Genomic DNA, 13,637 nt, shown 5'->3' with positions numbered 1-13,637 from the left:
ATGGGGGACTTTTGGGATAGCATTGGAAATGTAATTGAGGAAAATACGTAATAAAAAAAATTAAAAAAAAAAACAAAAAAAATATGCAACATGTGGGATTTAGCTGATATAGGACAAAGAAGGGGAAATGATAATGTGTTTTAGTGAATCAAAACTGGCTGTCCAGTGCGCTCCTATAATAAAACACAACAGGAGTGGCTTATGAACAGCAGAAATATCTGCCTAAATTCTGGAAGCTAAGAAATCTTAAGCCTGAAGTACTAGTAAATTGGTATGTGGTGGGAACCCCCTTTCCACATTGCTTTTTTTTTTTTTCTTTTAAAAATGTATTTATAGCCAGGCAGTGATGGCGCACACCTTTAATCCCAGCACTTGGGAGCAGAGGCAGGCAGATTTCTGAGTTCAAGGCCAGCCTAGTGTACAGAGTGAGTTCTAGGACAGCCAGGGCTACACAGAGAAACTCTGTCTCGAAAAAAAAGAAAATGAAAAAATGTATTTATTATTATTGTATTATGTAGTATGTGTACTGTATTATGATATATATATATATATACACACACACACATATATATAGTGTGTGTGTATGCGTGTATGCGTGTATGTGTGTATGTGTGATGTGTGTATGCGTGTATGTGTGTATGTGTGATGTGTGTATGTGTGTATGTGTGTATGTGTGATGTGTGTATGTGTGTATGTGTGTGTGTGTCCATGCACCACAGTACAGGTGGGAAGGTAAGAAAACAACCTTTGGGAGTCAGCTCTCTCCTTCCCACGGGGGTCCTAGGGATTGGACTCAGGTTGTCCTGTGTGTGTGACAAACCTTTTTCCCTAAGGAATCACCTCACTGGCCCAGTAGGCCACAATATCGATTTGCTGTATCTTCTCAGGCCGAAGGATCAGGGGACTCTCTGGGCTCTGTTTTATACAAATCCCGATCTCAAATGTGATGCAGAGTTCTTGTGGCGGTTTCTCTTCACCGCCAGCTGGGTTGGCTTTGGAATCACTTAGGTGATACACTCTGGACATGTCTGTACAGAAATTTCCAAGAGGGGAGACTTATCCTGAATGTACAAAGCCACTCCATAGCTTTGGGTCCAGGTCTGGATAAAGAGGGAAAGGAGGAAGCCAGCATCCATCCATCTCCCTGTTTCCTGGCACAGACTCAGTGTGACCAGCTGTCACATGATCCTGTTGCCACAGTTATGGGCAATCTCCCCACCACGCCTCCTCCACCCTTCAGCTTGTTGGCCAGAATAAAGCCAGCCTTTCTCACGAAGCTTCCCTTGAGCATTCCCAGAGCAGAGACTCACAGAGCTCCACTTAGCTCCCAAAGAGAGCCCACTTAATCCCATCACCTTTCAAAACATGGAGGGGCACATCCAATCAGATATATTTAGTGTGGGTTGGTTTCCTTTGGGAAGCGAATGAAAAATAAGTGCTGTAAGGGACAGGATATTTCTCTTCCTCCCTCCCTCTGTATGTGTTAATTTGGGGGTAGGGGAACAGAAAGAGTGAGACAGACAAAGAGAAGCTAGAAAGAAGACAGGAGAGGGGAGGGGTGTGAGAGAGAGAGACAGACTGGACAATCTAGATGATGGAGCCAGTCTATCCCCAGGAGAGCCATCAAAACTAGGCAAGGGAGCTGGATGGCACTTTTTTGCTTTCCAGGGAGCATGTGGGGACAATGTCAGCAAAGGAGCATGAGGTCTGGGTTAAGGCTTCGCTTTCTTCCGCCTGGGGCAGCTCTCCAGGGCAAATACAGCTGGTGTTCTGAAGCTGAGACTCACAGACAACACAGGGACCTAAAGTGATCAAAGAACAGTGCTGAATTGTGTTCAGTAGCAAGAAACCAGATGTTTAGATCTCTTTCACAGGGGTGGGCTGAAGCGGGACTTCTCCTCTCTTTGTGCCAGTGTGCACGTGGGCACGGAGGCTACCCATCAACTTCAGTGCTGTCTACTTTGTTCTTAAAAAGCCAAGTCTCCATCGGTCTGGAGCTCACCAATTAGCCTCGACTGGCTTAGCCAGGGAGCTCTGGGGAATCCTTCAGTCTCCACCTCACCAGTGCTGGAATTACAGGTACACACCACCAGGTAATTCTGAGAGCGCTTCTACGGATCCCCCTTGTTCCCAAATTAATGACACAGAGAGCTTGTAATTATTAACAAGCTGCAAGCACTAAACGGGGCAGGTTCTGAGCTATTCTAACCCAGCTCTGCAGGCCTGGCCTCCTTCCCAGCCACATGGCATTACTGGTCTTTTTGGTCTCGCTCTGGCACCTCCTTCTTCATCTGTGTCCTCACGGTGACTCTCTCATTGCGGCCTCATGGTTCACAAGGGCTCATGGGATGGAGCTCCGGTCTTCGTGCCTGTAAAGCAGGCACTTTACGGACTGAGTCCCTGCCTCAGTTCCAGCATGCACGTAGGTTTTTTTTCCCCCATATTTAAGGAAGTCACCTTTTTCTATGCTAGTCAACCTACTAGTTATTAGTGGTATCACAAGAAAGCATTTCTGAGATTCCTCAAACGGCTATCCGTGAGAGCGTATGTGCTCAAGGGCTTTCTTAGATTGTACTGGGATTTGGATCTTGAATGTCCTTCAAAGGTTCCCGTATTAGGGACTTCATCTACAGCCTGGCACTCTAGGGAGGTAGCAGGGTCTTTAAAAAGAGGAGTCTAACGGGAGATTTTAGGTCACTGGAGGCAGACCCTGATCTCTTCTTCTCACTTCCTGGCTGGAGGTAATAGCTGTGCTCCCTTCTGCTCAGACTGACAGGATGTCCCGCCCCACAAATACACCATGGACTGAACCCCGGATTTCTTCTTGCACAGCAACAGAAAGATGATTAGCAAAGTGTGTTAATAAGCAATTTGCTCTTTACACCATCTTTGAGATGAAGCTCGCAGAAGTAAATAAAAACACTGACGATTCCTCCATAGCCACAGTAATTAACACGTTGTCTCATCCAGTTTTGTTTCCTCCCATGTCTGACTGGCAGGCTGCCCGTTCCATCACACAAGAAAGCCGCGGTTTGTTGAGCCCAGAGCCATCTGGGTGCATCTCCAGAGGAAGGCTTACAGCCAAAAGGTGCTGGATCAGTTTTAGTCGAGGCTACAGTATTCATTCCCGTTAGCCACAGAGTGCAATTACTTTACATTTTTGAATATGGAGATAAAAGTAAATTTTGCTTATTCAGTAAACATGCCCATAGATTCTGAGTATCTGGAAGTCTTGGCGGGAATACCCAAAGCAAAGATATTTCATGAAACTCTGTTAACCAAATGCACGTTGAAAAATTACTATTGCTAGTCTACATATTCGACTTCTAGATATGGAATAACCGTGAATAAATATTAAACAGTAAAACTAATCCCATATTGTTTTAAAATTTTCTGCCTGCATTAGTTCCTTTTTCTCATAGTTATGATGAAAATGCCTGGCCAAAGAGCTTTATTTTAGCTCTTGGCTTGGGACTGTTCAGTTCTGTTATCTGAAGAGTTCGCACGGAGGTCAGGAAACAGAGTGGGGATATGTACCTTCTGCTGTTTGTCTCCTTCCCCCTCTGCTCTAGGACTCTGGCCCATGGGATGGTACCCTTCAGGGTGAATCTTCATCTTTTAGTTAGCCCTCTTAGGAAATGACCTTATAAATGACCAGAGATGTGCCTCACTGGTCTTCTCAGCAACCCTAAGTCCAGCCAAACTGACAATGGAAGTTAACCAACACACTCTCTTAACTCCTGGCATGTCACTGGAGGGGAACTCAGCTCTGTTGGCTCCAGACCAAGGGACAATTGTCTGGAAGATATCTTTTACTGCTTTAGATATTTTAACTGAATTTTCTTTTTCAGAGTCATAAGATCAGGAATTGTGGCAGGGACCCACCGGTCCATTCTTCTGCTCTTCAGGGAACCAGCTAAGGTCACTGCCATGACTGAATTTAGTAGGTTCATGGGCTAGAATGGAAAGTCCAAGAAGGTCTTGCTCAAATGTCTTCCATCTGTTCTTCCTTTCCACTGGCTTTTCTCTTCCCACACTCTTTCATAATTAAGGTTTACTTGAGCTCATGGTGGCCGACTTCCTCAAGCAAAAGCAGAAGTTGCTGGAACACTGAAGCCTAGACACAGCACTGATGGGTGGATGGGGATTTCTGCCATGTTTATTGGTCATGTCAAACCACAAGGTCAGAACAGGCTTAAGGAGAAGGGAAGTTGATCGATTCTACTTCCTGGTATGCTTAAGGAAGAAAAGAAAATGATACCATACATCTTTAGAAACTTGCTGGGCGTGGTGGCGCATGCCTTTAATCCCAGCACTTGGGAGGCAGAGGCAGGTGGATTTCTGAGTTCGAGGCCAGCCTGGTCTACAGGGCTATACAGAGAAACCCTGTCTCGAAAAAATAAAACAAAACAAAACAAAACAAAAAACAAAAAACATCTTTAGAAACTTATCTGCTTCAAGCAATACATTCAAAATCTCACATGCATATGGGACAAACAAGTTACAGAATTCACTATCGGAAGAAGGAAATTTTGCTCACAGGCATATATGGCAGTAGGTAGGAAGTTAGATCTTCACAAGTAAATAAAGTTAACTAGTTAACCTGTAAGTACACCATCAGAGAGACTTTCATCTAGCAGGTCTGAATGTTCTAAAAGTTCGTTGATTGTCTAAGGCAAAAATAAGATCAATGGCTTACAGGATGTCAGAATATTTAATAGTAAAATACACACCAAAAATAACAAAGAAGAAAAAGAGGAAACCCAGCAGTGGGAGTATACTATTATAAGAAAATTTGTTTGCTTCTTGAATTGGCTGATTGTTTTGTTTTGAAACTGGGTCTCATGTGACCCAGGTTGGCTTTGAACTCTTTTCCCTCTGGCTTCTACCTCTAAAGCGCTAGCATATCAGGCACGTACCACCACGGCCAGCTAGTTGCTTGGTTTTTGGAGACATGGTTTTCTATTCAGTCCAAAGTGTTTTCTCTCCTGCACAATCATCCTACCTCACTCTCCCAAGCAAGTGCCAGGATATTAGGTCTGCTCCCTCACAACTGGTTTTTAGAGTTCTTTTACTAATTGAGAAGTAGTTTGATATTATTTAAAAATCAACTGTGATTAATCACAGATGAGGGCAATACAAGTAGGTAGAAGACCTAACACTGTAAACAACGTGATTTAACTTAAAGTGGATAACATAAATACCTATTCAGTGGGGAAAATATATATTCTTTTTACATAGACACAGATTGTTCACCATGAGGGTGTGCACGTGCCAGGGTGTGAGGGTGGAGGTCAGAGAGCAAACTTGGGCGTTGACGCTTGCTTTCTCCCTTGTTTTGGATAAGATCTGTGTTTCACTACTCCTACCGCAGGCTAACCGGCCTGGGAATTTACCGGGGCTCTCCTCTCTTCTCTGTTCATCTCTCCGTGCTTAGATTAAACATGCTCACTACGTGTCTGGCTCCACATGGGATCTGGCATCCGACTCTGGATCCCCACACTTGCACAGCAAGCCTTTACCCACCGAGCCATCTCGCCAGCCTTCTCTTCCACTTCTTTAGAGACTTGACATCATATATGTGTGTGTGTGTGTGTGTGTGTGTGTGTGTGTGTGTGTGTGTGTGTATACATATATATATACATAATGTATGTATATCCTAGGGTGTCTTGAATTTGTTAGGTAGGCAAGGTTAGCCTCAAAGTCCTGGTCTTACCTCCTCTGTCTCTCGTGGCCTGAGATTATTAGCATGCACCAACACACCTGGCTGTTTTTTCATGTTTAAAATTTTAATTTGCAACTTACTTTCTGGGGAAATAAAGATTGAAACTACTCTCATTAAAATCCAGGTGGATACAGGACTGGTGGTTTCCACCTGTGATCCTGATTTGGGAGGCTGAGGTCGGAGGATTGCTACAAGCTTGAGGTCGGGCTGGGCTACACACAAACGGTCAGGTCACCTCTTACTAGACTGTCTCAAAACAAAGCACAGGCACAAAAATAAAACATAGGTGGTTTGCTTTAAAAAAGAATATGGCTAGACAGTAACATTTATGAGTATGTTGTATCTTGTGAGAAATGTTGTATGTAGGAAGGCGAGTCTGGCTAGCGAGTAAGCTTAAGGTGGGAGATAAAATTGTGTCCAGCATCACCTAGCAAAGTCCAAAAGCATGCAATGTTTGCTAGGGAGACAGGAGGTGGAAGGACAATTAGGGGAACTGGGTGAGTTCAAAGTTGCAAAATAAGAGATGACTTTCTAAATGCTGGGCTAGTAAAGACTTCTGTGAATCAGAAGTCAAGATTTACTGACTTCGGTTCCTTAGGAACAACAGGCGACATGTCCTGTTGCCTTTGAAGCTGCAAGCATCAATCTAAAAAAAAAAAAAAAAAAAAAAGTCGTTGAGCTCAGACTCAACTGGAAACATCACCAGGCTTCACCCAGTTTTACATCAGGGAAAAAGATTGAGACAGATCCCATGATGTGTGTGTGTCCATTGAATGGCAAGAAGCAGACTTGGCTCCTCCCTTGCTAGCTAACCTTAATATGTGAGCTTCCTAGAAATGAGACCCCAGCTCACTGAAGCTCAGAATCTAGGCTATTGTTAGACCTGGACAGATCCCCTAGGCACCAGGTGGCACTATGGCTTCCTCATTGCTGGTACTACATTTGCAAAAGTGCTAAACACATTTTGTGTGACTTGACTGTCATAGCTGCCAGCAGCCACAGGTCACTGGGTTCCTGAAAGGAAAGCTGGGGTTGGATGGGAAGGTCAGCGAGAGAAGTAACGAGCCAAGACAAAGTTCTCTGATCGAGGCTCAGTATTTTAATTCTAAGGTCTGAATATAAAGGGGGGTCTATCCCCCACTTTGCCAGGATCTCCCCAGGAAGACAAGCTCAGCAGGTAGTGGCTTCTTGCAGGAAGCTGCAGAGGTGGCAGGTCAGAAGACTCCACCCTAGGTGGGCCAGCTACCTGTGGCAAAACAAGGTCTGATTCAGCCCGCTCAAGGCTGGGGTTTGGGGGGAAGACACAGACTGTGTTGTTGATGCTGTTGTTTGGTGTTGGTTTTTTTTTGTTTTTTTTTTTTTTTTTTTTTTTTTTTTTTGCATGTCTTCTGTCTTATCTCTGTGATAACTGAAGCCAGCCATGCATCCATCTTATTTTCCCTGCAAATGTGTCTGCTCTGCATTGTGCAGACCTTGAAGGAGTAATAGCCATATTTATTTCATATCATTTGTGTAAACGACATCATTAAGTTAATGTTTATTTTGGAACTATAGTTCTATTAACAAATAGAATCAGTTTACTTTTGGAAGATCTCTGAGCCCAGTTTTTAGACTGTCACACAATCCTTGAGTGTCAAGGAATGAAAAGAAATGAAAAAAAAAAAAAAAGATCAGTCTGTCTCCTGTATGAACTGAAGGTCTAAGACAGCTGGAAGTTTCTTTTTTCAGGTAAATACTAAACTAACCCATTACTAAATTTTCCTTTAGCAGAACTAGTTTTACACTGATACTAGACTGTACTTTATCCCAGGAATTCTGTCATCTACCTACCTTAGAGAGGCAGCCCAACAGGATTTTATTAAAAACTAAAATAAATAAAGCCGTCGTCATGACTCACCCCCTCTCCCATGCATCCTGATTCCTGCTCTTTAAAGGCATCATCAGTCACAGTAAAATCTTCTGGTCACCATCCCCCTAAAGCTTACTTTGATAGAATCACTGTTTTCAGAATGGACAGAAAAGAATCAAAAACAAGTTGAGCAACAGCAGCTGACGTGGCAGTGTTGATATGGGCGAGCGTTTCCAAATACTATTTATTCTTTCTAGTGTTTTGGGTTTTTTTCCCCCTTTTGAGACAGAGTCTTGCTATGCAATCACCAGCTAGCCCCACACTTCTCAAATGGTGGTATAACAGGCAGGTGTCACCATCCCAAGCTAGGATAAATTCTCTTTATCCTTGACCTGTCTTCATGGCTCAGCTTTGGACTTGCTATCTGCATTTTTTGCACTGTTAGTGAGTCTGCTTTTCATCTTATCTTGTTTTCTTACTTAAATTGTATTCCTCAGGTAACTGAAGAGTAGATAAGAGGGTGTTTCCAGCATGAAAAAGAAATGTGGGGCTGATAGAATACTTCAACTCTAGCACTAATGAATCGCTGGGTAAAGGTGCTTACTATTGCTTAAAACATCATGAGAAGAATGACAACCAGTTTTTTGTTTGTTTGGTTTTGTGTTGTCCCCCCTCCTTATTTTTGGGGGAAAACACTGCCTCATTAAGTATTCCTGTCAAAAAAATTCTAACATGAGTCTAGTCAAACTTTAGTTATAGACAGCAGTGCACAAAAAAGCACAGAGCTTAGAAGGTCATTTGAGTGGGATGCTGGCAACGGACTCTAAACAGCTGGAAAATCTCCAATCCATATGAATAAATAAACAATTCATTTAGAAAAAAATGAAAAAAGATGGATGAGAAGAAATGAGGTTTAAAGAGGCTCAGAGACATAAGAACTGAACACAGTGTTAGAAAGAGGACATAAAATAATTGGGAAGTTATGTATCCCTTGTCTATGTTTAGTGATGGTAAGACATTAGGACCAATTGTCAAGATGTCACACTGTGTTATGACTGTGGCTCTGTCTTTTGGGACACACTAAAATACTTACGGGTAAGATATTACATTTGGGTTTCTGGTTCAAAATTATAGAAGGGAAGTAGATGACTGAGGTGAAGATGAAACCAGATTGGTCCCACATTGCCAGTCTTGAAAATGGGTGGTAGATGAAGCCCTGAGATTCATTATGACTGTCTGAGTATCCCACCTTGGGATTTTTGTCTTACTTTCACTGTGTTTTGAGACAGGGCCTCATTGTATAGCTCTAGCTCGTCTGGAAATATCCTCCTGCCCCCACCTCCGAGTGCGAGATCACAAGAATGTGCCACTAGGCTAGCGTATTCTGTCTACTTTTAAAAAAGAGTTCCACAATTGAGAGGAAAGGAAACCACTTTAAGTCACACATGTCCGTGGTTCTTCTCGCCTGCAATGCTCACAGGGGAGTGGAGCTGTGACAGGAGCTGGGGTTTAGCAGTCCCCCTCTACCAACCAAGCTATCAAAGAGCACAGGAGTTTTTATTTTGGACCTTGGGCCATCTTGTAGAATTTCCGCTTTGCTATGACTACAGAACTAGTCTGAAGCTCTGCCACTGTCATCTTTAAGCTATGTAGGCAGAGCTGTCCATTTGCCTTCAACCCAATCCTTGAAGCAATGCTGTGAGACTCTCCTAGAGCATTGTAGAAGCAACTGCCAACAAGTAAATGAACAAATGATCTTTGGAAGATAATCTGATCTGTCCAAATTGGTTAAGGCATTTCTCTCCCCATGTGTATATGTGTGTGTGTGTGTGTGTGTGTGTGCGCGCGCGCGCGCGTGCACGCAGCGCACACTCCGGCGTGCAGACAGTAGTAAGTGTGGAGTAGCACCCCTAATCACTTCTTCACCTTATTTAAAGACAAGGTTGCTCACTGAACCCAAAGCCTGATCTTCCAGCTAGACTAGCTGACCAGTGAGTCCTCAGTATCATCCTACCTCTCTGTCTGTCTGTCACAGAGTGCTGGGATTAGAGAAACACATGGCCACACTTGGCTTTTACTTGGGTCCTGGAGAGAGTAAGCACATTAATCACTAAGACATCTTCCCAACCCCTATCCTTAAAGATAAGATGGTACCGTATGAAGGACCCAACATGCCTTTGGCTGAATCCTGGACTCTCCAGTATTCAATAGCCCGTGTGACCCTCTATACATTATTTGACCTTCCCAAATCTCAGTTTCCTTTACTGTACAATGGGGCTATTAGATCATAATGGTCCAGGACTACAGAGGAAGGGTTGAGGAAAGCTTCAGCCCTAGATATTTCAGATGAGGATGGCAGGGGTTGGCTGTCCCCCCATCTCAACCTGGCGCCATAAAGTTGGCTACCTTTAACATCAACCTTTTACCTTTACATCAACCCTAGTAAGAATGTATTAATCAGGCTTCACTCCTTGTATGACCTTATAAGTTCCCCACAGGCAGATGAAGCGCCTTCCAGTACCCATGTCTTGGCCAGTTGCACACAGCCATACAACCCTTGCCCCAGGGTCACAAATACCCCTCCCCCATTAAACTGAACCAGCTCTCTGAAGCTGTCTCCAAGTGTGTATTCTTAACTAACATACTCACCACTGACGAAGATCACCCCCAGATGCTAAGCCCTCAGTCTAGGTCAGCAATAGGCCTTGCTACCCAGAATGGGAGAAGGAACCCAGGCCAGCATGGGGCTAGTGTTACTAAACTGCTGTAAGTCCCTTAGCACGGTTGGGACTTAGACACTCTGGTAACTCAACCGTTACCAGAAAACACCACATTTAACCTGAAAAATAAGGGTGGAGGCTCTCTGCTCTGACTTTGCGCTAACTTTTGGGTCCCCGTGTCCCCATTTCTCAGACATTGACTCTGAAGTCTCTCAGGTTGTAGCCGTGGATGATTGAATCATGTGCTGAGGAAATGAATTCATCCGATGGTATGGATTTGTTCCTGTAGAATGGGCCTCATATCAAATAGGAAGCCATTAGTTATGCTCCACAACAGTCATGGCCACTTGTCCATTTGATTCTATTTGATTCACCCTCTTTTTTTTTTTTAAATGTTTTGACAATTTCAAACATGCATACGATGGATATTGACTCTAGTCTCCTTCCCACTAACCTCCATAACCCCCTCCCACTCTCTCCACTGTTTTCCAACATGGCTCCTCCTCTTTCCGTGCCTTTATCTTAGTGAGCTGCTGAGGTTCGGTCAGTCAATGAGCACACAAGTTGGTTTCTCTACTGAAACCTGATCTTCTTATATGACTGTACCTCTAAAGAAACAAAGACTCCCACCATCCCAGCAGCCTTTAACTACCAGAAGCCTTTCAGCTAGGGATGGAGTCTCAGGAGCCCCTTGTGTGTGTAGAAGAGCTCAGTATTGTGATTTTGTACCGGTCTCGGGCAGGTAACTGTAGCTGTTGTAGTTCATGAGTCTAACAACCGCGACATGTCTAGAAGATGCCATTTCGTGGGGTCTCTTCTCCATCCTCCAGTGTTAACTTTCTTGTTGACCCCTCTTCTGTGATGTCCCCTGGGCACTGGGTGGGTTACCGGTAAGAGTGACGCTGATGTCACATCTAGGGCTGAGTATCCGATAGTCACCTTTCTTAGCATTTTGAGCAGTGAGGAATCTCTGCATTAACCATTGCCTCTGCCAAAAGAAGTTTCTCCAACTGCGCTGGTTAGTTCTTTTATTGTCACTTGGGAAGACAGAACCTCGGTTGGAGAATCGCCTCAATTAGATTGGCCTATGGCCACATCTGTGGAAAAAAAAATTTTTTTTTTTTTGATTGGCGATTGATGTTAGAGAGAGCAGTACACTTTGGTCAGGTGGGTTTGGGATGCTTAAGAATGCCAACTAAGCAAGCTGGAGAGCAAGCCAGTAAGCTGCAACCCTCCACAGTTTCCACCTCAATTCCTAGTCTGACTTCCCTCAGCAGTGGCCTGCAGCTGGGAAAGGTAGGCCAAATAAACTGCTCCCCAAGTTGATTTCAGTCAGAGAATTATATCACAGAAACAGACAGCAAACGAGAACACTGACCAAGGCTGAACATAAATACGTGGAAGGCAACTGGACAACAAGTACATTTGGCAAAACACTAGCAGCAGGTTCTCCCCGAGGGCCGATGATCTCCCAACATATTGGCTTTTGACAAGATTTACAATGAATTCATCCGATGGTATGGATTTGTTCCTGTAGAATGGGCCTCAAATCAAATCAGGAATCCATTAGTTATGCTCCACAACAGTCATGGCCACCTGTCTATTTGATTCTATTGTGGTGAAGAGGTACCATGACCAAGGCAACTCTTATAAGGACAACACTTAATTCCAACTGGTTTATAGGTTCAGAGGTTCAGTCCATTATCATCATGGTGGGAGACATGGTAGCATCCAGGCAGGCATGGTGCTGTAGGAGCTAAGAGTTCTACGTCTTGATCTTCAGGCAGCAAGAGACTGCCATACCAGGCCTAACTTGAGCATGTATGAGACCTCAAAGCCACACCTAAGAATGCTGCTCCCTATGGGCCAAGCACTCAAACACGTGAGTCTATGGGGACACTACTATTGCACTAGTGGTCACCCTTGTCCTGAGAATTCAGTATTATAATACTCAGGTCCACTTCTGGGCAAGATCACAAAGGGATGCTCTTCCCCAGTAGCCTGTGCAGCACATTCTGGGAGCTATGAGAGCTAGCCACCAGGAAGGAAGCCTCCAGATCAGTTCCAGCTTTATTTCTTTGTTTTCTACAACCCAACCTTGTGATATCTCCAGCCATGGGGCTTTCCCATCTAATTTTAGTAGGATAACCAAGAAGGCTCTTCAAATCATTGAGCATCATTAGGTTTTTCATCTCTACTGTCGCTAATCCACTGGACAACAAAAATGTTAATTAAATACATTAAGATGAATCTTGTTTTGTTTACCTCGATGCTGGCTAGTTTTATAGCAACTTCACTTGGAGACATTTGGAAATAACACCCCCAAAGGAGAGAATATCCTCACCAGATTATACTGCGGACTAGCCTGTGGGGCATTTTCTTGGTTGATGATTCTTGTAAGAACAGTCAGGTCCCTGGGCTGGTGGTCCTGAGTGAGCTACGGAAGCAGGCTACAGGAGCCTGAGAGGAGCCAGACAGACTTTGACATGGAAGTGTAGGGGAAATAAACCCTTTCTTCCCCACGTTGATAAAGGCCAGGGCATTTTATCGAAGCGATAGAAATCCCAACTAAGACCAGAGGTTTATTCTGCCTCATGTCTCCAAGGTATGGCCCATCATGGTAGCAGAATTGATTGTGAAAGCAGTTGATCTCGCTGTGTCCACAGTAAGATGGCTCTGTCGACATTTGGAGTTTGTCTTTCCCACCTCATCTGAAACTCTCTGGAAACATGTTCACAGACATGTCCAGGGGTGGGTCTCCTAAGGTGATTCTAAAACTTGTTAAGTTGACAGGAAAGACAAACCATCACAGAAGGTGTCCAAGGAAAAAATGCTTCAGATGAAAATTACGGGGCGGGGGGAGGACATCAGCTAGTGCCTTTACTTCCCAATTTTGATGATGATGGTTGCCATGGAGATAAAGTGAATCCTGGTTCTGAATTGCAGGGGTTTGTGGTTTAACACTGTCTCCTATTGGCTCCCAGTCCTCTCTAAGTTCATTCAGATACACTGTCCGGATGTGAACTAGAAGCTATACAAAGAAAGTGAGAAGATCTGTATTTCCAAGTTTGTTTGTTTGTTTGTTTAAAGATCATTCTTATCTTTGTCCACAAAGGTACCTAACACCTGTGTGTGCGTTTCAAGTTTACCGCATCAGCTAAGAAAAATGCGTGCTCATTCTGAAGGCAATGTGAAAAGCAGTCATTTGACACTCAAAGGCCTGGAATCTAGTTCTGTACACCATTATCGAAGCATTGAATAAGCCATCTGAGCCCCTGATAGCCCCTCTGGAAGCAAGCTCTGAAAAAGTCAGTTTAGACAGAGTATTGGTGCTCATCTGCTC

At 43.9% G+C, this 13,637-nt stretch overlaps 1 protein-coding gene across 1 annotated transcript in view; it reads left to right on the top strand.

Moving 5' to 3' along the window:
* Window positions 1-6,841, top strand: part of LOC110308505 (40S ribosomal protein S17-like) — a 9,144-nt gene extending 2,303 nt beyond the window's left edge. The window contains exon 3 of the mRNA XM_021180948.2: window positions 6,712-6,841. Coding sequence (XP_021036607.2) covers window positions 6,712-6,841 — 130 coding nt within the window. The remainder of the gene's footprint in view (window positions 1-6,711) is intronic.
* The last annotated feature ends 6,796 nt before the right edge of the window (window positions 6,842-13,637 follow it).

The sequence above is a fragment of the Mus caroli genome, chromosome 13 (assembly GCF_900094665.2).
Source record: "Mus caroli chromosome 13, CAROLI_EIJ_v1.1, whole genome shotgun sequence".
Classification (NCBI taxonomy): domain Eukaryota; kingdom Metazoa; phylum Chordata; class Mammalia; order Rodentia; family Muridae; genus Mus; species Mus caroli.
The sequence above is the reverse complement of the archived record's forward strand: the minus strand, read 5'-3'. Positions and strand labels throughout refer to the sequence as shown.